Below are 27,579 nucleotides of genomic sequence, written 5' to 3'. Positions count from 1 at the left end.
GCAGGCTTCAATTCCGATCCTTTCCTCATGCCTTTGATTTATTTAACATCGCATTTATTATTGATCAAATTTAGACACTTTTACTTTTTTCATGAGTTCCCATTGGTGAAATTAATCCTTCGCTCCAAATAACAGAAGCAATTAATAAAAGAATTAATAAGTGATAAACCTTAAGAAGGTTAGATAATTATTCAAGTTCTATTTATCTGGAGTCATCTGGACTAAATGTAAATAACTTCTGACTTAGTATCTAAGAAACTCTGAATATTTTCTCCCAGATGACATTTCCCTGAATAAAAAAGACAAACAGACAAACAGCTAGAAGGTTGACGGGTACCTTTTTCTTTTTAATAATAATTCTCCTGCTTACCAGATAGCATGACACACAAATAATATGTCTCTTAATGCATACATTGTGATAGTAATTCTGATTATGAATCAGGTGAACAATGAAGGAGGTGGAAAGCTAATTATTATGATCCTATTATTTTAGATCTGCTTAATCTTCTTCGTTCCCTTTGTCATTTTGCTGACAGTGAACAAGAAACACTGCCTATGCCTTACGTAGATTTCAATGTATGAAAGAAGTTGGCTCTTGCTTGGGATTCAGAAGTGAGGTCACCTGAGCTCCAAGAACGATCTTCTCTGTTGATGAGCTGGCCCTCGCTTTCATCCTGAAATAAAGACTGGCATACCATTCAGACCTTGCTGTCTCACGTGCAGCCCAGACCAAGGCGGCCAGCTCTGATTTTTCTATCTTATTTGGAGATGGTTGGGAAGAAGAAAGAAGACAGATTTATTTGTGGGACGAAATTCCTTTTCAGACTTCTCCTCCGCTGTCCCTGTAAAACAAAGGACACGTCAGTTAATAACTGGTCTGACATGACAAACACTTTTCTAGAGTCAAGTGGCATTGCTAATTTTTTCAGAGCTTTTAATCCTCCTAGAAATAAAGTGTATTTATTTATTTATTTTTTTTATTATTATTATTTTTTTAATCCTCACCCGAGGACATTTTTCCATTTTTTGTACAGACAGAGTGGGAGGGAGAGAGAGGAAGAGAGAGAGAGAGAAACATCGATGTGAAAGGGACACATCGAGTGGCTGCCACCCGCACAACCAACCAGGGCCGGGGACAAACTGCAACCGAGGTACATGCCCTTAGCGGGAACCGAACCCGGGTCTCTCTGGACCGCAGGCCGACGCTCTAACCGCTGAGCCAAACCAGCCAGGGCTAAAGTGTATTTATTGACTTAACTGTCCTGTGTGCTTTTAGGGTAAAATATGTTAAAAACAGGGGGTGGTACTCCAGAAGGGTATGGATGGAAGAGCAGAAGCTTTAGAAATACTTGACTGGGCAGTTATTCATTCTGTCACTCAATTGTCCAAACTGTAACGAATTGGTTAAAACAAAAAACAAAACAAAACAAAGAAGGTTGCTAGGTTGTTGTAAGGCATAGACATATTGTATAATAATATCATCAGAGTCCAGTGACTTATAGGAAAATAAAATCAAGTGATGATCCCGCAAATGAGAAATGAAAGTTAGTTGCGATGGGATATTTTTGGAAGACATACATGTAAATGTTAAACTCATTTGGTTTAAAAAATTCAGATCAAGAAGCGTGTGATATTATCAATAGCATTCAGCCAATATTTATAGTACACATCAATGTGACTTTGCGGTCTAGTATGGGAAAGGAGAGAAAGAAGATAAGGGGAAGGGCAGACGTAGAGTGTTCTAAGGTAAAGAAAAAGACAGAGTGAGCCCCAAGGTCAAAATGTAACTACCTAAAGATACCCTAGGGTTGGACACCCACAGGTCATGCGACTGTTACTTTCTCCCTAAGATAAGGTAGGACGCTTAGTTCCCCAGACCAATCTGCTAAACAGCTGAGGCAACTTCCTAAGCTTCATTGATCTTTCTTTTTAATTTTCTATTCTCCTTTTCTTTCTCCTCCTCCTTCTTCTAACACATTCTTTCATCCAGCAAATGTCCTCTGAGCATCACTTATGCGTCCGTCTGTTCTCAACACTGAAGTTCTAGTAGAGAATTAGTCCAAGTTCCTGCCTTCATGGAGCTGAGGTGGTGGGATAGAATCAATAAAAATAAATTCTTATACAATGTAACCTCAGGTAGTAACAGGAGCTATAATGAAAAATAAACTAGCCTGGCTGGTGTGGCTCAGTGGACTGAGTGTCATCCCATGGACTGAGAAGTCCCAGTTCGATTACTGGTCAGGGCACATGCCTGGGTCTTGGGCTCGATCCCCAGTGGGGGGCGTGCAGTGGGCAGCGGATTGGCTTCTCTTGCATGTCAATGTTTCTATTTCTCTCTCCCTTCCTTGCTCTTTAAAAAAATCAATAAAAACATGTTTTTTAAAAAAGATAAATAAACTAGTGTGAGGTGATAGAGCCTGATGGGAAGGAAAGGTTCTTCAACATTCATTATTTGTAACCTGATGTGACCAGGAGCTTACCTACCTCGGACTTACACTGCACTGTATTTAAGTGTCCAGGCTCTGAAAGCAAAGTCCTAGCTCTATTGATGTGTATTTATTGATTTGATTTCATCTGCTATTTTTTAACTTATAGCTGTTTGAGTTTCTAAAATGATAATCAGCAAATGACACTTTAATCTGCACCGGTTTCCAGATTTCATTTTCCACTTGCTAAGTGCACACTTTTCTGAAAAGGACATGATTTCACTTTGAAAACAAAGTTTAGTCCTCTGGCTACACTTAACTCTTTTCTTCATTAAACCAGAAAGAGAAATGAAATTTTAATCAGGATTTTGGGGTTCCTTTTCTCTAAGTAAATGAGAGACGATCACTGTTGGCTTTTTAATTATCTATCAGAGTGATTAAGAGAAAAGAAAGTACCTATTAAAATAACAGATGCATTCAACATTCTTTAGTGTCTGGACAAATAATTTATCATCTTTCATGATCTCTGATAAAATTAATCATAATAGAGTCAATTTTTGACTGAGTGAACATTACTCATTATGTAGATTAACCATGACTAATTTTTAATTTCATTTTTGTCTTTCCCCTGGTGTTTAAGATATATTTGACTACTTTTTTTCTGTCCCTTAGTTTTTACTGTTAAATAAATAAATAAAATTAACTATGTACATTTGGAGATTGAAGTGGCTTTATTAAATGATTCATGAGACTTCCGGTCAAGACGGCGGGTAGGCAAACATGGTATCGGGTCCTCCCACAACCACATCAAAGTTACAACTAAACTACAGAACAACCATCATTCAAAACCGCCTGAAATCAAGCTGAATGGAAGTCCTATGACTATGGGATTAAAGCAGCCGCCACATGGAGACTGGTAGGAGGGCGAAGGCTGAGGGGCTGGTCCCACACCCATGTGTGGTGGATAAAATCAGGAGGACACCTCGGCTGAGGGGTCCCCCTCCCACACCAGACACCTCACTCAGGGTTCCAGTGCCAGGAAGAGAATCCCCATCACTTCTGGCTGGAAAAACCAGCGGGAACTGAGGCTCAGGGAGGCTGAGGCGGCTGGAGCCCCAGGCAGCTCCTTAAAGGGCCCGCGCACGGACTTATCGGACTCTGTCCCTCTAAACTTGGAGGGGAGGCAGCTCGAGGGGCGCCAGAGACATACAGGGAAGAACTGAGCTGTTTGGCACTGTAGGGAGGGCTGGAGAGGGAGCTTTCTCCGGGACAAACGTGCTGTCAGAGGCCTTTGTTCCTTTGGTGAGCCCTTCCCGGGGGCGGCGACAGCCGCCATATCTGGGACTCCAGCAACCTGGCTCACACTGGTAGCCCCGCCCTGGTGACTCCCTGAAGCCCCGCCCACCCAACTTTCAGGCCCACCCAAGCTGTTGCCACTTGCTTAACCATAGGATTGGCCTGTCTTGGATCCTGCTTCAGGTTTTCCTAAATTGTTTCAAACAAGCAACATCTGGTCTCAGTTAGCCCCATACCGCTCGTTAAGTAATATATAGAAACAAACACAGGGAGGCAGCCAAAATGGGGAGACAAAGAAACAGGTCTCAAATGAAAAAACAGAACAAAACCCCAAGAAAAGAACTAAGCGAAATGGACATAAGCAACCTAACAGATGCTGAGTTCAAAATACTGCTTATAAGGATGCTCAATGAACTCAGTGAGGGCCTCAAGAGCATTAAAAAGGACCAGTCAGAAATGATGGATGCACAGTCAGAAATGAAGGAGGCATTAACTGAAATAAAGAATAATTTACACAGATTCAATAGTAGAGTACGTAAATCCAAGAAGCAAACCATTGATTTGGAATATAAGGAGCAAAAAAACGCCCAATCAGAACAGCAAAAGGAAAAAAGAATCCAAAAAAATGAGGATAGTGTAAGGAGCCTCTGGGACAACTTCAAGCGTGCCAACATTTGCATCTTGGGAGTACCAGAAGGAGAAGAGAGAGAACAAGAAATTGAAAACCTGTTTGAAACAATAATGGCAGAAAACTTTCCTAACTTGGTGAAGGAAACAGACATACAAGTCCAGGAAGCACAGAGAGTCCCACACAAGATGAACCCCAAGAGGCCCACACCAAGACACATCATCATCAAAATGCAAAAGGTTCAAGACAAAGAGAGAATCTTAAACGCAGCAAGAGAAAAGCAGTTAGTTACCTACAAGGGAGTTCCCATAAGGCTGTCAGCTGATTTCTCAAAAGAAACTTTGCAGGCCAGAAGGGAAGTGTCAAAATCTCAGATTGATGAAAGCAGAACCTACAACCAAGATGACTCTATCCTGCAAAGCTGGCTTTAGCATCGATGGCCTATAGAGTTTCAGACAAGAAAGTAAAGGAATTCATCACCACCACAAACCATTATATTATTTTTTTTTATCCTCACACGAGGACCCTTCCATTTTGTTCGATAGAGAGGGCAGGAGAGAGAGGAGAGAGCGAGAGAGAACACATCGATGTGAAGGGGACACATCGAGTGGCTGCACCAGCACGACAACCAGGGCCGGGGACAAACTGCAACCGAGGTACATGCCCTTAGCGGGAACCGAACCCGGGTCTCTCTGGACCGCAGGCCGACGCTCTAACCGCTGAGCCAAACCGGCCAGGGCCCAAACCATTATTATATGAAATGTTGAAGGGTCTTCTTGAAGAAAAAGATAAAAAAAATATGAACAAACAAAATGGCAATGAATACATATCTATCGACAATGGAATCTACAAACAAAATGAACAGGCAGAACAGAAACATTCTCATAGATACAGAGAACATTTTGTTGGTTGCCAGTTGGGAGAGGGGTTGGGGGAATGGGTGAAAAAGGTGAAGGGATTAAGAAGTACAAATTCATTGCTAGACTGACAAACCTCAAAGGGAAAGGGGTTGGGGGGTGGGAAGAAATAAACCAAAGAACTTATATGCATAATCAATGGACAGAGACAACAGTGTGGGCAAAGGCGGGAAGAGGGGCGTGAGTGGGGAGGAGGAGGTCAATGGGGGGAAAATGAGGAACATCTGTAATACATTCAACAATAAAGGTTAAAAAAAAAAAGATTCATAAATTAGGCATCATCCCATCTAGTAAACAGTAGAGTGCTCTGATAAAAATGGAGGGTTTTACAGGAAGAAGGATGGTGGGGAATTTCAGGGGGTGTTATCAGACCAATGACCTCTCATTAGTGTTGGTCAGGAAATTCCAGACTGATCAGTTAAAAATTCCAGACCTGGGAGAGTCTGAAACTGCAATTAGATTAGGTATTAAGTTTTGGTGGGGCTTAGCACAAGTGACTTCATTTTGGGTCTGGTGTCTTTTTAACAGTACTTAGAAAATGTAAAGTACATTTAACACCAGATGAGGCAAAACAATGCAAATATGGGACATAAAATATATGAATTATAAAACCCCAACAAATATTCTATTGATTACCTATCAGTGTTGGATTATTTATGTACTGTTTTATCCATTACTTAACAAATTGAAAGTAAACGATTCTATTTTTATAAAAAAAAACTTTGCCAAAAATTCTTATTCAAATAATTGCTAGAACTGATGATAACAAGAACCATGCATATTCTCATTAAGGGCATAAACTAACAAAATTATGGTCAAGTTTTCTGTATTAATTAAAGCAGCTTATTTTGTCATTGTAGTTGTGTTTGTTACGTGTTATTCGCTTTGGTGCAGACAGTAACAATCCAAACAGAAATGGGATATACCATTTCTGACTTACTTTTTCATGTTGAACATGACTTCCCTTCTTCTTTCCTGGAATGCCATCGGGCTCCCTCAGAACCTCTGACCCAATGAGTGGCAGGAATTGTAGACTCGTGGGGCTTGGGACCTGGAAGCCACAAATATAGAGTAAGACATACAGAAGTGATTACTTCCGTTATGTGAATTCCGGGGTTGGGGAAAGGGGTTGAAAAATTCCAACTGCTCTAAAATACACCCTCCTTCATAGGTGCCCACTATTAATTCTTAATAGTTCACCCTCAGCCTCATCTGTAGCTTAAGAGTTTGAAACCTATTACAGTTAAGGTGTTTTTGGCAAGGAGAAGTAACATTTTAAGAAATAAGTTAAGATTAAATTGAAATATTCTACCTTCAGTGTACTATTCTTGGTTAATGAATCAATTATTTCATTTAACAAAGGTTATCTGAAATGGAGACTTGCAAGATGAGTGAGGATTTGGAGAAAAACAAGGGGTGATGAATTCTGGGCAGAGGGGTACCCAGGCAAAGTCACAGAAGAGGGACAAATAGTGATGCTTAAGGAATAGCAAGCGATTTAGCATAGCTGTAGTGCAAGAGACATGGGACAATGTGGAAGAAGCGAGGTCATACAGTTCAGGCAGGGGCCAGATCATGTAAGGTTTGTATGACAGGCTGAAAGCATTTGGATTTTATCCTGTAGGTAATGAAGAGCTAGTGTGAAGCTTAAGTTTCCTGCAGTGTTCAACGTGGAATGCCAGAGACAAGGGAGCAAGACCGCTGACACACCAAACTGAAGACTCCCCTGTGATCAGATACAGCATGTTCATGGACGCAAAGTCAGCCTGGTGACACGATTTTCTCCAACCTGGCTTGCTAGCCCAGGGTCAGGAACGAGAGGGCAGATTCCTATGGTTCTGTAACCACTCCAGCACTAGAAATGGTCAACTCACCCTATATATGGGCAGAGAACCGAAAACAACCCCCGCCTCTCTGTTTTCAGCCATGAAACCTTCTATGGCATGCTTTTGAATCTGCGAAACAGAGGAATGAATGTTTAATGAAGAGGACACATTCCATAAGTGGCAAAATTCCTGGGTTCAAACTCTGACTGTCACTTATTAGCTGCGTTACCTTACCATACCTGCATTGACCTTAGGCAAGTTTTTGCCCTGTTTAATATTTTTCAGCATCAAATGAGGTTGTGTATATAGTAAGGTGCTATTCAAATGTAAGAGTTACATTATCATTGTATTACTGATGATATGTCAAGAAGAAATTAGCAGAAAATAAATAAATAGAGAAATAATACACAATTAATAATGAAAAGGAATGGGCAAACAAGATTGCTGGTAAAAGTCAGAGATTCCTAAATAAAAGGTATTTTAACTCAATATTAATATTAAACTTTTGTTATTCTGCCAAGCAAGTGAGAAGATGAACGTATGGTAAGAAGAGAGCAAGCCTTGAAATATTTGGGGCATTTAACTGTTTTAAAACCTTTCTCCACATTTATCTGTTTCAGTTAAATTACTTTTTTTTTTTCTTTATTGATTTTAGAGAGAGAGGAAGGGAGAGGAAGAAAGAGATAGAAGCATCAATGAGAAAGAACATCGACTGGCCGCCTCCTGCACGTCCCCCACTAGGGATTTGGCCCACAACCTGGGCATGTGCCCTGACTGGGAATCGAACTGGTGACTTCTTGGTGCATGTGTCGATGCTCGACCACTGAGCAACACTGGCTGGGCTCAGTTAAATTACTTTATTTATTTATTTTAATTTTTAATTTTTTTTTTGTACAGATGTTTCTCCTTTTTTACCCCATTGGAACCCCCCTCCCCATAACTCCTGCCCTGTACCCGGCTTTGTTGTCCATGTCCATTGGTTATGCATACATGCATATAAGTTCTGTGGTTTATCTCTTCCTACCCCCCCACCCTGTCTTCTGAGGGATATAAGTCGGTGCCCTACTTCCATGTTTCTTGGTCTACCATATTCCTCAGATTGTTATGTTCATTATATTCCTCAAATAAGTGAGATCATGTGGTATTTGTCTTTTATTGCTTGGCTTATTTCACTTAGGATAATACTTTCCAGGTCCCTCCATGTTGTCTCAAAGGATAAGAGATCTTTCTTTCTTACCGCTGCATAGTACTCCATTGTGTATATGTACCACTGCTTTTTGATCCATTTGTCTACTGATGGACACTTGGGTTGTTTCCAGATCTTAGCTATTATAAATAGTGCTGCTATGAACATGGGGGTACATATATTCTTCCTGATTGGTGTTTCAGGCTTCTTAGGGTATATTCCTAGAAGCAGGATCACTGGGTTAAATGGAAGTTCAATTTTTAATTTTTTGAGGTAACACCATAGTGTTTTCCATAGTGGCTGCACCAGTCTGCATTCCCACCAGCAGTGCACTAGAGTCCCCTTTTCTCCACACCCTCGCCAACACTTGTTGTTTGATGATTTGTTGATGGCGGCCATTCTGAGAGGTGTGAGGTGATACCTCATTGTTGTTTTAATTTGCATCTCTCTGATGATTAGTGATGTTGAGCATTTCTTCATATGTCTCTTGGCCATTTGTATGTCCTGTTTGGAGAGGTGTCTATTCAGCTCCTCTGCCCATTTTTTAATTGGGTTCTTTGTCTTCCTTTTGTTGAGTTGTATGAGTACTCTATATATTTTGGAAATTAACCCCTTATCTGATGTATCATTGGCAATGATGTTCTCCCATACAGTGGGTTGCTTTTCCATTTTGATGATTGTTTCTTTTGCTGCGCAGAAGCTTTTTAGTTTGATGTAGTCCCATGTGTTCATTTTCTCCTGTTTCTGTTGCCTTAGGTGATGTATCAGTGAAAATTCTGCCGCGTATGATGTCCAAAATTTTGATGCCTACATTTTCTTCTAGAATTTTTATGGATTCACGGGTCACATTTAAGTCTTTTATCCATTTTGAGTTTATGTTTGTGTATGGTGTAAGTAGATGGTCTAGTTTCATTTTTTTTGCATGTAGCTGTCCAATTTTTCCAACACCATTTACTAAAGAGGCTGTCTTTACTCCACTGTATGCTCTTGCCTCCTTTGTCAAATATTAATTGAGCATATTGACTTGGGTCCATTTCTGGGTTCTCAGTTCTGTTCCACTGGTCTATATGCCTGTTCTTGTGCCAGTACCAGGCTGTTTTGATTACAGTGGCTTTGTAATATAACCTGAGTCCTGGGAAGGAGCAAGATGGCCACCGTCCTGCGTGGCAGCAACTCAGCAAAAGCTCTGAGCGCCCTCCAAATCCGAGTGTCCCCACATAGTTCCAGTCCAGTCTGCTCTCCCTCTGCCGCAGCCCAAGGTGAGGGGCTGTGGCTTTTTTAGCCTCTGTCCCAGCTCTGCGCTGTGGAGCCACTTGGGAGTGTAACCCGAGGGCGCTGCTCCCAGCTAAGGCGGCTGCTGTCTGTGGGCTCCCAGCCCATCTCCCGCCTTCGCAATCCTACTAGGATCAAGTCAGTGTCCCTGGTTATATGGTCCTTGTAAGCTGCTTTTCTGTTGCTTTTTCCTGTCGATTTGTCTGTGTTATAGTTGTAATTCCAGTTTGGTTCTGAGAGATGGTCTGTGTAGCTTCCGTTCACTCTGCTGCCATTTTGGAATGCTCAGTTAAATTACTTTAAAAAAAACATTTTTTATTATTCAAATTGAAAGAGAATATTAAAACTGAATACCGATCTTTATTTTGGGGTTGTACTATTTCAATCCTATTCAACAAACTTCAGTATCTGTTACATGCATACATACATGGGCATGTATCTTTGCCCATCAAGAGCTTGTGATTTAGTAGTGGGGGGTGGATGTAAAGGTCAGTATATAAATAATTCTAATTCAATGTGGACCATGGTAATTAACATGCTTGAGACATGAAGCCCAGAGAGATTGGGGTCTTTGGCAAAAGAGGAATTAACATTTACTGAGTATCTACAATGTATCTGGTATACATTCTCTCATTTACTTCACACAGCGATTCTTTGAGAGCCTTTAATATGTGTAAAGAGATAAAATAACTTATCTCAGATGAAACCCAATTCTGGTACATTCCACATTTAGTGTGTCTCCTGACTGTCACCCTTCTGGGAGAAACGATCTGAATTCCATTCAGACAGAAAGGTTTCCAAATGGCCTCATTTGGAAAGTGTTAAATATTTATTAAATATGGAGTTAATACTGTAAAAGAATGATTACATAATGAACATCTCTGGATCTGCTGCTCTGTGCAAATTGGAATAATACCTTCACCTTCGAGGTCCTCCGTGAGCCATCCTCGGGCCTCATTTCTTTTCACCGGCCCTCGGTGTCATGACTGGCCTGAATTTTGCGCTTTCATTTCTCTTGCTTTGCTTTATATAGTTTTGTCTTACATGCTTTTTGTCCAAAACAGTATTTTATTAGTTTTTCCTCTTCTTGAATTTTATGTAAATGAAATCATTATGTCTACATTCTTATATAAAGCTCTTCTCATTCAGTAGTAGGTTTCAAGTATTCATTCATGGAGGTGAGTGTTATTCTCGTTCATTTATTTTGACTGCTACATAGTATTCCAATTTATAAACACACTATAATTTATTTACCAGTTATACTGTTGACAAGCATTTAGGCTGCTTTTAGGGTTTTGCTACTACAAACAATGCTTGTCTGAGCATTCTATTTGCCTCCTAAGCACATGGTCAAGTTTCCCCAGGGTTTATTTTCATCACGGTATGCCTACTTTCAAATGTACGGGATAATGCTGTGTTGTTTTCCAAGGTGGTTCTACCACCAGCAGATTAGTGTTCTGATTCTGCCAGTCTGCCTTGATGTTGTCAGACTTCAACATCTGGTGGCTGTAAAATGGTATTTCATAATATTATTGATGTGAATTTCCACAGCTACTAATGAGGTTGAGCATCGTTTCACGTGTTCATTAGATTTTTTTCTTTTGGGAAGTATCTATTTAAGTATCTGACCTTTAAAAAATTGGCCTGTCTTTCCTTCTTATTCATTTTGAGGAGTTCCGGATACCGATCCTTTGTCAACTACAAAGGTAGTTAGAAAGGAAGGGTGGACTTTGACAGACAGAGGTCGTGGATATGGCAGGGACAGCCCAGGTGAACTGCAGGGTGGAAGACAGAGAGGCAAGCTCAGGGAGACTGTTCTGCTGTGTAGAGGGTGGGCAGCTTAGGTTAGCCATGGGAGGTAAATTGAGAAGGGTAGCCTTGGTTGATTTTATGGGAGATCTTGAAAAAAATCAATTTTAATTAATTAATTGCAGACTTTAGCCTAAAGATGCATGCTATATCCATTCTTTAGCAGGGTTAGAAATAGACTCAGTAGCAATACATTCTCCTAATTCTGCACTGAAGAAAATTGTGTCTGTCTGTGGTAAGAAGAATAAGGGCAACCAAAGATGTGTGCACCCTACTCCCCTCAACCCCGACTTGTGAATATATTGCTTCACTTGGCAAAATCGACTTTGCAGATGTGATTAAGGTTAAGAAGTTGAAGGCTGATTAGCTAGGCGGGCCCAATCTCATCATAGGATTCCATAAAAGCAGAGAAACTATCCTCTTATGTCAGAGTCATGTGACCATGGAAGACTGGTCAGAGAGATGTGACATTTCTAGCTTTGAAGATGAAGACAGGGGGCCACAAACCACGAGATAAGAGATGTCCCCTACGGCCTCCAGTAAAGGAACCCAGCACTGGTGGCACCTTAATTTGAGCCCAGTAGGACCCAGGTCAGACTTTTGTGTTATTTTAACACTTAGTTTGTAGTAATTTGTAACAACCGCAATAGCAAACTAGTACTCTGTCCATATCTAAATTCAGGAAAACAAAAGTAAAGTGGTTTTTTTGTTAAGTTACCTTGGGAGAAAAAAGAGACTTGAAAAATTTAAAATCATGTTCCACTTTAAAGGGCTTGGGGGGTGTACGTTTGAAAAGCAAAGACATTGAGCTCATTTTTCTCCATCTGCAAATGAAGATACAAGAACAGCTGTTAAATACGTTCCCATTCCCCTTTTTCCCCTCTGGGTCCCAGTTTCTTCAGCTCTCATGGCACCAACCCTAATGATGCCCCTTGCACTTAAGTCTTATTCCATTTGGCTTTCCAGATTCCCCTCCATGTGAACTAAAGAGATTTCTACTAGACCTGAACATTCCATGTAGTTAAATTCATTAATAATAGCCATTGGGCCCTGGCCGGTTTGGCTCAGCGGTTAGAGCATCGGCCTGCTGTCCAGAGAGACCCGGGTTCAGTTCCCGCTAAGGGCATGTACTTCGGTTGCAGTTTGTCCCCGGCCCTGGTTGGTCGTGCGGGTGGCAGCCACTCGATGTGTCCCTTCACATCAATGTTTCTCTCTCTCTCTCTTCCTCTCTCTCCCTCCCACTCTATCTGTACAAAAAATGGAAAAATATCCTCGGGTGAGGATAAACAAACAAACAAAAAAAATAATAGCCATTGGAAAAAATACATACTGTACAGTAGGGATGAGGAAACCCGGGGTACAAAACCAGCGTTTGATATTTGGGTGACTTGGGGAAGCTTCCACATAGTGAAAACGTATTTATACATATATGTAAAAAGCCATAACTAAGCATTGAAAACATTTAAAAGAGAATAAATATCCCTAACGAGCAACTCAGACTTCAACCTGTCCAAAACCAAACTCACTGTCTTTTTCTTTCAATTTTATTTTATGTTGGATTCCGGTGTACAGCTTGGTGGTTAGGCAATCATCTACACTATCTTTTTCTTCAGATCTGCTTTTCCTCTTGTGTGTATCCTGTCTCAGTGATTTCAGGCAAGTTGAAAATCTTTTTTGTGTGTGTGTGTGTGGTATGTGCCCCTAGCAGGAACCGAACCCGGGACTCTCTGGTCCACAGGCTGACGCTCAACCGCTGAGCCAAACTGGCCAGGGCCAAGTTGAAAATCTTTATGTTGGTCCATAAGAAAAAGCTCATCTCTGTAGAATTTCCTTGCTTAACTTTGTACCATGTCTTCCCTACTTGCTCCCTGGATCCAAACCTTGAAAGACTATGTAATAATCTTTCATTATTTTGTGCCTTTGCTTAGGCAATGGCCTCTTTGGTCTTTATTTGGACAAATCCTGTTTGCCCCTCTGTGATTATCTTAAGAATTGATATTCTTAGCAGTACTATTATACTGAATTATAGATTTTTGTCCACCCTTCCGCTGGATTCAAAATTATTGAAAAGTTTTGAGTTCTTCATCTTTGAATTCTCCGTGTCCAACACAGTGTTACCGTATCATAATAGTTTAATTCTTGTCTGTTCTCTAAAGAAAACCCAATGGGCTTACCTTTGCCGGTCAAATACCAGAGGATATTCATATTTTTGCTTGTTCTCTGTGAACTTGCTTTCTTCTTTTATTTCTATGGGATACTCATTAACATCACAAGGCAAAATGAAATCACTTGTCTGTGATATGTCAAAGGGCCTTCGCTGTCCAAAATATCCACAGTAATGGCCATTGAGGGCATGCCAGACCCTGAGGAACGGGAAAAGGCAGGAGGGTGAAGTAACTAGAATTCAGCGGAAGTTATTCTCTGAATGGTCAGATTTTCATTGGTCCATGAAGAATTTTAGACTTGAGTCCAGAATTCTTCCTATTAAATATATGAAGCTAACTATAGCATCAACTTTTTTTTTTTTTTTTTTAATCAGGTAGAATTATAATCTACAACAATTTTGGGAAATGTCAATTTGAATCTGTACTTATGACATCCAGTCATTAAAGTCAGAAAATAAGAAACAGATTTTTCCCTAAATAACGCTGTTCATTTAAGTTAATCAGAATTCATATTGACTGACAGGGTATTAGTCCAACAGGTCTTAGATTGGGCTGTATCTCAGCTGTCTACCTTCTGTGCCAGCAACAATAGAACTTGTAGGAGGAGGTACCTACTGATGCTTTTTCTATTACCCAAATCCTCTCCACTTCCATCTACAATTCCAACTCTTGTGCAAACACCATACTAATTTTTACAATGGGGTCTGAAATACAGCAAAAGAAGTGGCTCTTCATCCAGATGCATCATTTCACCATCAATTCACTCCAAAAAGTCCCCCTCAATAGTGCACATGGTTTAAAGCAGCAATTTTCAACCAGTGTGCTGCACGAATTTTTAAAACATGCAGTACCTGACTAGTTAGGGGCACCAACTTCTTTTACCTTAGATTGTCAATTTAAAAAAAAATGACAATAGCCAATACAACAATAACCATACAGTATAAATGAATCAAAATTATACCTATTTCTTTGGTCAAAAATTATACCTATATTTTTGCAGCAGAATTTTAGTAATTAGTTTATGTATACCATGAGATGAAAAGGTTGAAAAAAGTCATTAGCAGGAGCAGGTGGCCCGTGTCTTAAGGAAAGATAAAATAGTACTTGGAAGATCTTCCTTTTATGTCTTGATTTCAACCTCAGAGCAGCAAATGATAGAAACAATCACCATGTGCCCACAGCAATGACCCAGGAGAAGGATAAACTAATGAACTAAGGGTAGGTTCCACAAAGTCCAAGCGGTACCCCAGATTCAAGCAGAAAGCATTGAAGAAGAAGCAGAGCAGAGGTATCCAGTCAGGACCCCCCACACCGAGTGTTCTGACAAGGAACATGACCAGCCTACATCCCTGACATACTTGCATTCCCCAACACTACATAAATGTCATGGCCCCGCCAGACCCATTACCAAAGTGAAATGGACCAGCCCGTCCAACATAGAAGTTAGAGGGATGAGGGACTGATTTAGGACAACTCTAAATTCATTCTACATAGGCAAGGACTGAAGTAACCTTTGGTCTCCTTGCTTTGGGGAAGTTTCTGTTCCATTTCTCCCAGAGGACATCTTGCCACTCAGCCTGATGTCCTGGGCCTCAGATATGAATCCTCAGCCCCTTCTATCTTGTGTCCCAGAGGCAAGCCTTTATTATGCTTTTTCCTATTATAAAGTTATCATCTTTTTCACAAATAGGTTTAGAGTGTTAAAACTACTCACTCCTTTAGAAAGTGGCAGCTAGTGTTAGCAAAAGGATGGGGTTTAGTTATGAAGAGAAATGTATTCTGAGATAGCTATTAATAGAGCTAGGTTTTTAAAACTGAGTGTCTAGGAAGTATGCTTGAAGGAACCATAGAAGTAATTTCTTCATGTCAAGGCTGGCTGGTTTGAGCAAGGAACTGTTTGTAACAACAGAGGTGTGCACACATGTGATGTGTGTGTGTATGTGTGTATTACAATCCCCAGTGACACGTCTGATGACAGGTAGCTGGAGATCAGCTAGCGCAGAGACTGGAGGGACAGAGTTGTAAAAAGCATCTATAATAATGTAATATCATGTTCTTAATTTTTCCTACGAATAAAACAGCAGGTCCCCCTTCTGACAGAAGAAGCAGCTCTGTTTGTCCCCAAATAGGACCTTACCCCCACCTTGAACTCAACATTTCTAAAAGTTTTCCTTCATCCTTTCACGTTATAAATCTTTCCCTCTTTCAGTGACTCCTCTCTCAATGAATGTTCCCCTAGTTACATACACCAGCAGTTCGTGACGCCTACCGCTTACCTTCGCGTTCAGTGAAAGTTCACAGGTGGGTTTTGCATTCTAGTTCTCAGATCCCAAATACTTATCTCCGGCACTGCTGCCTGCCCCCCAGCTCCAGCCAACATACCCCCACGGACATCCCACTGGTCTCCTCACGCCCACTCCTGCTGCTCTGCAATCCACTGCCCATGGATTTTTGTTACATTCTTTTAAAAAAATTAATTAGTTTTTAATTGAGGTAATATTGGTTAACATTATATATTTGTGTTTTTAACATTTTGCGCACGTATATTTAGCATTATGTAACTGAAAAACAAGTAGGCTTTGTATGTTACGGACTATAGTTAATCATGCTATATTGCATATTTGAAAGTCACTAAGAGAATAAATCTTCAAAGTCCTCATCATGAGAAAAACTTTTATAACTGTGTGGTGATGGATGCTAAGTAGACTTGATGTTAACTAGACTTACTGTGGAGATCACTTCACAATATAAACAAATATCGAAGCATTACGTTGGACACCTATAACTAATGTAATATGTACATTATACCTTAATAAAACAAAGAAAGCTAACCCTGCAGGGAGGCTCTCTAAAGAATGTAACTGACCACAGCTGCAGTGTAGGTCATGTCAGCTGCTCCCTTTGCAGACCTATGCTAACACTGCCGAAGCAGGCGAGGCAGCCATGAGAGTAAAAATCAGGCTTTGCAAAATCAATCGCCTTGTCCCTGAAGCTACGAACTCCCTCTCGCTTTTCTCAATATTAGTTTTCCTTTTCTATGACTTTTTTATGACTTCTGTTCCCGTGTCTCTTTCTGTCGTCTTCCCTGGGCTTGGGCTCACCTCTCTGAGCTACTCATCTTGCTTAATTCTTCGAAATAAGTCTATAAAAAACACCCGTTGAAGGTATTTATTATACATTCTAACGTAGAGCAGCATGACATCTCATTTCCGTAGGCATGGAAACGAATTCCAAATCAATGGCCACCTTCCTGTAGCCGTTTTGTGCCATCTTTACTTGTTCGTTTATTTGTTTTAGTCAGTTAATCAAGATTGCATTAGGCTCTGTACTTAAACCTTAGCTTAATACCCTTTTCCGCTCATACTCAAACCCCGGCATTCACAGTACGAAGGTCCATACCTTACTGAGCCATCGACGGAGGCAGTAAGCACTATTTGTTTGTCTTCTACGTAGATTGCTTGAAGGATCTCTAAAGAATGAGCACGCCAGGCAAGCAGCTGCTTGAATTTCTAGAGAGCAGAAATGAAGCATAGACTTTGGAGTAAGTATGTGCTGATCAAAATTCAATCTTGAGCCAAACTATGAATCATTAAAGAGCAGCCCAGCTTATGAGTGAATGGCGTGGGCATATGTGGAAGGTGATGGTGCCTCCACCCCAACAAACTCTTCTCTTGCTTGTTAAGGTATCGAACGTTCCATATTTAGGTCTTTGTTAATCTACACAGATCCCGGGAAGAGAAAGTACCTTATGTCTTTAGCAATTTATCATTTAAGTGAGGATTAGCAATTCATTTAGTTGAAAATTACAAGATGCCTAGATGAAAGAATAGAATAGCCTCAGGATGACAGTTGTGGAGGAACTCAGAGTGAATATAATCAGGAGCAGGAGGAAGCAGAGTTGAAAGGTGGAGACTAAAGGGGAGATTGGCAAAAAGACTTCGCTTATTTTCAAATTCTATCCAGATATAGACCTAGCTATTTTTATTTATTTTATTTTATTTTATTTTTTTAGTGGTGGTGGGGGGGCAGGTTATCTGTACCACAAGAAATACACAAAAGACATGGGCCCAGCTCATTCTCTTCCAAAGACATCACAATGATTGATTGGTGTGTTCCTTCAGATGTGGCTCATTCTCATAAGATCCTAAAGGAGCCACAGAAGGTCCTGTAATTGTGTGAACTAGAGTGTCAGCCGAGGAGCTGGCTCTGTGGCCACATTGCCACAGAGTGTTTCCTCTATCACTGATGAACAGAGTAAGACTTGACCTCTTCCTGGGTCATCTACTTAGGAGTATTTGCGTAGATTGAATTCCGGCAGCTTGGAGTTCTCCTATGAGGGCTCCTCTTCATTTAAACTTTAACAAAGGTCTGGCACAATTCCTCCTACAAGTCTTGACCTTCTGATTTAATTCCCTGAGGTCCTTCTTAGAGAACTCTTCTCCTACTTCTTGTTGTCTTCAAGCTGTTTAAGAATATCTGGCCACCTGACGGCCCTTTCCCTGCCTTGGTTGGGGTTCTTTAAGGCAAGTGTTTCTCTAATATTAACCATATCTACAGTAAGGAATACATTTTACTTCATGACCCCGTAAACACATCTCTGTACGTGCATCTGTAATGAGTTTCAGTATCTTTCACAAAGGAATACTTAACCTTATTATGTGTAATTCACGTTGATACTTTCTATTCTATTCTATTGCATTTAATTCCACTTCATTCTTTTCCGTTCTATGAAGATACTGCTTGCTACTCATTAAATTGATTTTATAATCCTCTAGTAGATTACAACCTGTAATTAAAAAGACACTGTTCCACCCTGGCTGGTTTTGCTCAGCGGTTAGAGCGTCGGCCCACGGACCAGAGAGTCCTGGGTTCGGTTCCCTCTAAGGGCACGTACCTTGGTTGTGGTTTGTCCCCGGCCCCAGTTGGGGTCGTGTGGGTGGCTACCACTCGATGTGTCTCTCTCACATCGATGTTTCTCTCTCTCTCTTCTTCCCTCTCTTCCTCCTGCTCTATCTGAAGATAAATGCAAAAATGTCCTCGGGTGAGGATAAAAAAAAAAAAGACACTGTCCTAAGATGTTTTATATGCATGTTTATATAATCATATGTGTGATTTTTCTTTCTGTGGGCAGATTTTAACTATTCTGTCTCTTAGAATATCTGTACTTCATGAAGTATCTTTATGACGGTAATGGTTCAAGAGAACTAGATTTGCCTCTGACTTATAGGCTTACACATTAGGTTTTCATTGCAGTTGCAGGCTGTAACTGGATCTGGTTTAGTGCAGGGCATAGATTAGTCTTTGTGATCATGAGGCATCTTATAGCCAGATTCTGTTGTATATTTACAAATAGGCAGCCATGTAAAAATTGGAAAATCACATTGTTAAAACACAGTAAAGACTGAAATGAAGCTGGATGGGAAAAAATAAATAAGTTATTAAAATAGATTCTCTTCTTTTAAATTGGTGAAAATGCTTTATAATCAATTCTACTACTCGACTAATTCAATATCAGCATATAACTGTTTTAAACACTTTCTCTGAATTTTAAAAGGTCTGTTTGCCAGTTTGCAGAAAGTCCATTTGTAAAAATCATATTTTTTATCTATTAAAATTAATAATAGAATATTGATAATCAGTCCAAGTGGGAGAACACAATCTATTAGATAATCTTCTATCTATTCATGGTTCAAGCCTCTGATCACTTCCGTTCAGCCCATAGCATGCCTTGATTATAGGACATTTATAACTTGATAAATGAAACTATGTGCTTCATCAGTTGAACCTTAATGTTTTCCATTTGATACCAGTAGAAGCTATATATGGAAAGATCACTGGATTAGAGGGCAAGAACCCTGTTTCTGACCCTGACTTCATCATTAACTGTCTATGTCATGCTAGGCAAACCACTCTCTGATTTCCCCTCTACAAACTAAATACACTCACACCAAAGCTAAAGTATGAACTTTATAAAAATTATAATAGATTATTTGAAACAAACAAAAAAACACTCCATGTATAAAATGAACTAATAACAATAATCATTTGAAATAATAACCATTTTAAAATGCCCCCAAAATAAAAAAATATTATTTAAACTAATGTTTAGCTTTTGAATATGAAGTATTAGCTTAAAGGAAAATAAGCCTATGCTAAAATAGTGTTTCCTGCTGTAATCTTTAATTAGTGTTGAGTCTTTATAATATATGTATATATTTGTATATCCACATATGCACAAGTGTATATTTTATGGCGACATTAATATTACATTCACACTAAAAATAGGATATGTATGTTTGAGTGATAAAAAGGATTTAGACTAGATGTGACAAAGATTTTCCTGAAAATAATAATGGTTGGAAACAAGATTAGGCTTGCAAAGAAATGTTACAGAATTTTATTCTATGAAGATATATAAGATATAAAAACTGGCTGTGGAGGACGAGATGATGCATAAACTCTTTTAAGCTCTGGATTTCTGCATAGATTCTCACAAATAAGTCAAAACATGAAGTAGATGCAAAGTGACCAGTGCTGGCTCACTCACTCACTCATCCCCTCTTTCACCAGTAGACCATTGTTACTTGTCACATATCTTAAAGTTCAGTAGCAGTATATATGAACTGAGAGTAGGGAGTCTTGGCTTGTAGATCTTTTGTGATGTCTAGCACAGAGATATGCTCAACAAATATGTGCTGATTCACAAATTAAACTAAGACTAAAGTTCTTACCTTTTCATCATGAGGTGGATTCAGGAAGGAACCAATACTGCAAAGGATAACGTGTCCTTCTGTATGAACATTAGACATTGTAATATGTAATTGGGTATTCTGTGGTCTAAGCAAACACTACCTAGACTGCCAAGATATTTTGACCCAGGCATTTATAATGGTAAATAAAGCAGAATCTGAGAAACTAGAAATGAAAGAAGAAATTTTATATCAATTTTTATATGTAGCAATTCTTTTTTGTTTCTGGCTTAATAAGTCTAAATGAGGTTGCCTTATATACTCAAACTCAAAGTTCTAGACATCAGGGTAGATTAAATAGAAATAAATGGCACAACAACCAAATGAAGCCCAAACTGTTATGGAGATAATCATCCTACAATCCAAATGATAGTTACAACAACTAGATTTTAAAGGCAACAATGACTATACCTAAGCATATCATATTCAAACTGAAGAAAGTCAGAGGTAAAGAAAAAATTTTTGAAAGAAGCCAGAGGGAAAAATTCACCTTACTTATAGAGAAGTAACGATAAGAATTACATCTGACATCTTCTCAGAAAGCATGCAAGCAAGAAGAGAATGGAGTTAAATATTTAAACTGTTGAAAAAAATCCTTGCCAACCTAGAATTCTGTATCCTTAGAAATTATTTTACAAAAGTGAAAGAGAAATGAAGACTTTATCAAACAAAAATTGAGAGAATTAGTTGCAAGTAGACCTACCTTGGAAGAAATATTTTTAAAAGTTTTTAAGAAAGAAGAAAAAATGACAGATGAAAAACTCAGATTTACATAAAGGGAAAGCATAAGAAAAGGAATTAGTAAAGACAAAATAAAAATAAATAGATAACAGTTTATTTGAAATAGCAATAGCAACAATATATTTGATTATTATAATTTATGAATACTTGAATAACAATGATGAAATAAAGTGAGGGTGGAATTAGGAATACTTTGATATCACAAGGTATTTAAGTACCTGTGAAGTGGTATAGTGTTATTTGAAAGTGGACATGAATTATATGTAAATATATATAGCAAACCCTGAGGAGGTCACTAAGAAAAGTTAAAAAAAAGAAATATAATTAATATGCTACAAATGGAGAGAAAATAGATTAATATAAAATGCTCACTTAAAACCACAAAAGGGTGGGTGAAAGACAAAAATAGAAACAAAAAACAAGGTCAATAAATCAAAAACAGTAAGAAATATGGTAGATATTAAATCAACTATGTCAATAATTACTTTAGAGGTCAATAGTCTAGATAAAGCAATTACAAGACTGAGACTTAGAATGGATTAAAAAACAATAACCAACTATATTTTGTCTACAAGAAATTCACCTCAAACATAAAGAAACATATGGATTAACAGTAAAGTGATAAAGATTTACATGCTAACAGAATCAAAAGAAAGCAGAGTAAATATGTTAATTTCACACAGAAAAGATTTCAGAGCAAGGAAAATTATCAGGGATAAAGAGGAGCATTATACAATGTTACAGAAGTCAGTTCTCCAAGAAGATGAAACAGTCCTCAACACGCATGTACCTAACAGCAGAGCATCAGAATACCAGAGGTAAAAACTGAAAACCTTTAAGGAGAGATAGATAAATCTACTTTTATAGCTGGACACTTTAATCCCCATCCATAAGAAATGGACAAATCCACCCAGCCAGTGTGGCTCAGTGGTTGGGCATCGACCTATGCAACAAGAGGTCACCGGTTCGATTCTGGTCAGGACACATACCCAGGTTGTGGGCCCAATCCCCAGTGGAGGGTATGCAGGAGGCAGCCAATCAATGTTCTTTCTCATCAATGTTTCTATCTCTCTCTCCCAAACTTCCTCTTTCTTTAAAATCAATAAAGAAAAAAAAAAAATCAAAAGAAATGGAGAAATCCAACAGGAAGAAAATCAACAAGGACAAAGCTGAACTTAATAGCAACATCAATCAACTGGATATAATTGACATCTATAGACTTCTTCATCCAACAAGAGCAGAAAACACATCTTTTCAAGCTCTCCTAGAACATTCACCAAAATAGACCACATTCTGGGCCATAAATCACACACTAACAAATATAAAAGAATAGAAACCATAAAATATGTGCTTTCAATGTATGAAATGGTATAATGGAATTAAATTAGAAATCAGTAATAAAACTTAGCTTGAAAATCCCCAAATACTTGGAGATTAAACAATATATTTCTAAATAATGGGTCAAAAAAGAAACCTCAACAGAAACTTTAAATATTTTGAACTACATGAAAGTGAAAACACAACTTATTAAAAATTTATGGGAAACAGTGAAAGCAGTACTTACAGAAACATTTATAGCATTAGATGTTTATTTTTTTAAAAAGGAAAGATGCCCAGCTCGTGTGGCTCAGTGGTTGAGCATGCACCAAGAGGTTGCTGGTTTGTTTCCTGGTCAAGGCACATGACCAGGTTGCAGCTTGGTCCCCAACGAGGGGCGTGCAGGAGGCAGCCCATTGATGTTGATGTTTCTCTCTCATCAATGTTTCTTTCTCTCTCTCCCTTTCCCTCCCTCTCTTTCTAAAAATCAATAAAAAAGGAAGACATATCTTAAATCAATAATCTAAGCCTATACCTTAAAAAACTAGAAAAAGTATAAGTTAAATTAAAAGTAAGCAAAAGAGGAAAAATAATACAAATAAAGAGTAGAAATTAATGAAACAAAAAATAGGAAATCTATAGCGAAAATCAGTGAAATTAAAAGTTGGTTCTCTGAAAAGATCAATAAAATTGATAAAACCACTAGTTAGGCTAACTAAGAAAAATAAAGGCAAGTGCATAAAGATTACTAATATCATAAATTAAGAAAAAACATCACTACAGATCTCATGGGCATTAAAAGAACAATAAATACTATGAACTCTATGTGCACAAATCTAATAACCTAGATAAAATGAACCAATTCCTTGAAAGACACACTGCCAAAATTCACACAAGATGACAGACAATCTTAATAGAGCTATTTTATTAAATACATTGAATCTGAATTTGGTAATCTTCTAAACAGAAAGCACCAGGTTAAGATGGGTTTGATGGTGAATTCTACACATTTATGGACGAATACAAATTCTTTACAATCTCATCTATAAGATAAAAGCAGAGGGAATACAGCCTGCATTACTCTAATACCCAAAGCACACCAAGACATTACAAGATAAGAAAACTGCAGACCCAAATCTCTTGTAATAATAGATGTAAAAATCCTCAACAAAATATTAGCAAATTGAGTCCAAGAGGTATTAAAAATTATATACCATGACCAAGTGGTATTTATCACTGGTATGCATGGCTGGTTCAATATTTGAAAATCAATTAATGTAATCCATCACAACAATAGGATAAAGAAGAAAAGTCACATGATCAGATCAATAGATGCAGATAAAACATTTGACAAAATCCAACACCCATTCATGATAAAAGCTTTCATGTACATTCATAGACACATAATCTTTAAACATATGGGAAAGATGAAATTTATAATTAATTTAAAAAAACAGGAGAAAGAAAATAGAAATGAATAATCAAAAAAAGAATAGTTCACAGCAGCATTATTTACAATGGCCAAGATTTGGAGGCAGCCCAAGTGTTCATCAGATGAGTGGATAAAATGCTATGGTACACTTACACAGTGAAATACTGTTCGACATAAAAAGGAAGGAAATCTTACCTTTTGTGACAGCATGGATGGACTTGGAGAGCATTATGCTAAGTGGAATAAGCCATTTAGAGAAAGACAAGTACCATATACTTTCATTCATATGTAGAATCTAACAAACAAAATAAACTAACAAACAAAATGGAAACAGACTCATAGATAGAAAACAGACTGACAGCTGTCAGAGGGGAGGGGGATTGCAGGGCTGGATGAAAAAGGTGAAGTTATTGAGCAAAAAGAAAATAAAAAGCTCATAGACACAGACAATAGTATGGTGATTACCAGAGGGGAAGGGAGTTGGGGGTAGTTAGAAGAGGGTATAATGGGGATAAATGATGATGGGAAGAGACTTGACTTGGGGTGGTGAACACACAAAACAATATATAGTTGAGGTATTATAGATTGTACACCTGAAGGCTATATAATTTTATTAACCAGTCACCCTAATAAATCCAATAAAAAAAGACAAAAAATTAAAAACAAAAAAGAATAGCATTACATGAAAGAATTAAGACCAACTATATTCATTATAACAATAAATATAAAAGAAAATCCTCTATTAAAAATAAATAATTTCAAGCTTCTCCTTTTAATAATGAAGATGAATGCAACACAACCCTTTTAAGATTAAAAATGAAAAATTTACATTTTCCCCAATATGTAAGGTAAGGGTAGTCTTATTCCCAACTTAAAGATGGAAGAAATAGAATGTCTTGCTGTAAGGAAAAGCTAGAAAAGAAGTAGGTTTTCATATCCATTCATTGTGTTATTCATTCAGTGAGCTATCCATAGTACTCTCAACACTCTCGTGTCTGAGCATCCCTCTTATTCTTCTGTATCAACACAGGTCACATATTTTCCTATATTCCGTGTTACATCTTGTAGTTTAAGATACCTGTGGCCGACTACATGAGGGTAATGACTTACCTACATTGCTAGTCAGTAGTATCCTGGTACAGGAATCAATATACAGCGATGTCAGAGAAATGGCAGAATGTTTTGTAAAAGGTAGCATGTCTTTCAGCAGTTTTCCCTGCATAAAATAGAATAACAAATTCTATAAAATATTCATATCAGAGTTGAGTTTCTCTGTAAGTAATCTACCTAAAGATTGATCTCTACTACTGAAACATGATTCTACTTGTAATAAAAGTAATTTGAAACTATTCATAGGAGCTTATTTTCTTGAAATTGAATATTCATAAAGGTGTAGAGAACTTGAATGATAAGCATCTCAACTTTGATTATTACAGATCATTTCTACATTTGGGGCTTTTTGTACTTCTCATCACCCTTTCGTGCAATTCCTCCGACCTCTTTTCCAGTTACATATTCTTTTAAAGAAACATTCTTTTCAAGCTTAAGTGTTTCTCATTTGTTTTAAACAGGAATATTGTATTTGCCTTTTCAGAAATATCTATTTTTGAATACTGGTGCAAGATTAGAGATTGTACGAGATTCAGATTCAGCACATCATTTTCCAGCACTTAGTATGTCAAGATCAGAAGACGCTCCACGTGCCCTGCCTTCTTAGAGAAGAAACACCAAGCTTGAGAAGAATTTGGAGTCAGACGCGGCACCGTTGTGCTAGGAAGTCCTAAGCTTGAGAAGAATTTGAATCTGCTGCTTGGGTATAATTTTTTCCTTCCTAATTCTCTCACTCATTTATTTCTCGATTAGAGAAAAAGGGCATTGCTTCAATACCAAGGTCATCTCAGAGAAGGTTATGGTTACAATATTTTGTGCTTTTCAAGTCAAGAGTTTCTCCTAATAAGCTAGGATCCATGGACTTGGAGGTTTCCTCCAGCTCAGTAATGCTGCTCTGTGCTGTTGGATTCCATGACATGCTACACAAAACTGTTGCTTTTTCCTGGGGTTCCCTCTTTTTTTTTTTTATCCTCACCCGAGGATATTTTTCCATTTTTTTGTACAGATAGAGTGGGAGGGAGAGAGAGGAAGGAGAGAGAGAGAGAAACATCAACGTGAAGGGACATATCAAGTGGCTGCCACCCGCACCACCAACCAGGGCCGGGGACAAACTGCAACCGAAGTACGTGCCCTTAGCGGGAACCGAACCCAGGTCTCTCCGGACCGCAGGCCGACGCTCTAACCGCTGAGCCTAACTGGCCAGGGCTGGGGTTCCCTCTTGAAAGGAGCCTAATGAATGGTATTCCTTCCCTTGCTCTCTAAGGACTCCATGCCACCATCACCAGTCTACTCAAGATCTTTCCTTCCATCATCTGCTGTCCTCCAAACTCAAATTCCACCCATCTTCCACCCCAAGTCACTTAAAAGCTTCTAGTAAATAAAAGATATATATTTTAAATTAAAATGTTTAAGGACACCCATTACAATGTAATAACTTCCAATAGTATAAATAACTGAAATTTTATGCATACCCAACATTTTAGTATTCTTATATTATTTCACTATAATACATCATTGACATCCTCTAATATTTAAATACCCAATGAAATATTTAGTGGCATGTACTCATCGCTCAGTTTAAAGAAAAGAAAGAGGTAAAATAGTTAACTTTTCAATTTTGATGATTTTATTTCTTGACTTACAAAACTGGCCAATGGTAAAGTTTAAGTAGCATTGTCAGTCAGCAGGCTACAAAACTGGCAATTTGACTAAAGGTTTAAAAAATACTAAAATTGGATGCTATAGGAAACCCTAGAAGGCCGGGGTGTATTTAGTAATCCTTTGAATCCTTCTCATCCTTTGCTACTCCCGTAGATAAGGGGCCTCATCACCTCTATACTCCATAAGCGGAGGTGGCCGTCCTCGTGAGCGGTGACAAGGACAGGTGGCTGAGTCTCTGCAACATGCTTTTTGTCCCCTGGCTGTTGCTCTCCCACAGTGACATCTGTTTGCTCACCTATTGAAAAATTAATGATCTACCTTGGTGTTTGCAATACTTAGAATTCAAAATTTTATAGAATGCTTCAGAGAAGGGAGGTAGGAAATACCAAAAACAACATATTTTCTTCCCTAGAATTTATTTTTAACCCAAGAGATTTTTAATCTGGGCAGAAAACAACACAAACATGAATAAGTGGATGCCGGTACCACTAGAAAAACCTGCAGAGCTTATTTATGGTCTTATTGCAAAGCCTCTTCACTGTACATAACGGCTAAAACCATATAAACATCCAGTTTAGGTCTTCTACATCCAGTTTAAATCTTAAACATCCAGTTTAAGTCTTATACATCCAGTTTAAGTCTTATACATGGCTTATGAATCTAGTAGAAGTTCTAGAAAAAGGGCTGGAGATTAAGAGGCTCAATAATATTTTGGATTTTAAAAACCTAGAATTAGGATTTAAAACAGCATCATCATAATGGAAATTCTGCTTCTTAGACTGCTTAACCCTATTGCTCCTCAATATTTAGTCCAAAAAGAATATATTCATTAAGAGTATTCTATCACCTAACCTCCCTATTGCAAAAGCATCTTTTATCATAAGGAAGAGAGGTGGTTTCGTACTGACCTTTACCCTCACTGTCATGGATGCTCTGTTTGCTTCCCTGAATTAGGGGAGAAAAAAGAAGATATTCCTATGACATTGTAAGGGAGTGAGAGCCATAGATTCTTCAGATAGTTAATACATTTCTAAGCATTGAAG

At 38.4% G+C, this 27,579-nt stretch overlaps 1 protein-coding gene across 1 annotated transcript in view; it reads right to left on the bottom strand.

Annotated features, from left to right (window-relative positions):
- Positions 1 to 758: 758 nt before the first annotated feature.
- The window catches only part of WDR64 (WD repeat domain 64), a 96,323-nt gene continuing 69,502 nt past the window's right edge, over positions 759 to 27,579 (bottom strand). Inside the window, exons 19-28 of the mRNA XM_036277678.1 lie at positions 27,445 to 27,481; positions 26,707 to 26,831; positions 24,875 to 24,980; positions 20,257 to 20,315; positions 16,925 to 17,034; positions 13,535 to 13,723; positions 12,079 to 12,184; positions 7,142 to 7,222; positions 6,208 to 6,318; positions 759 to 842 (exon numbers count right to left, since the gene is read on the bottom strand). Coding sequence (XP_036133571.1) covers positions 759 to 842; positions 6,208 to 6,318; positions 7,142 to 7,222; positions 12,079 to 12,184; positions 13,535 to 13,723; positions 16,925 to 17,034; positions 20,257 to 20,315; positions 24,875 to 24,980; positions 26,707 to 26,831; positions 27,445 to 27,481 — 1,008 coding nt within the window. The remainder of the gene's footprint in view (positions 843 to 6,207; positions 6,319 to 7,141; positions 7,223 to 12,078; positions 12,185 to 13,534; positions 13,724 to 16,924; positions 17,035 to 20,256; positions 20,316 to 24,874; positions 24,981 to 26,706; positions 26,832 to 27,444; positions 27,482 to 27,579) is intronic.

The sequence above is a fragment of the Molossus molossus genome, unplaced genomic scaffold, assembly GCF_014108415.1.
Source record: "Molossus molossus isolate mMolMol1 unplaced genomic scaffold, mMolMol1.p scaffold_m16_p_23, whole genome shotgun sequence".
Taxonomy (NCBI): Eukaryota; Metazoa; Chordata; class Mammalia; order Chiroptera; family Molossidae; genus Molossus; species Molossus molossus.
Note: the sequence above shows the minus strand (reverse complement) of the source record. Positions and strands in the feature narration are given on the sequence as shown.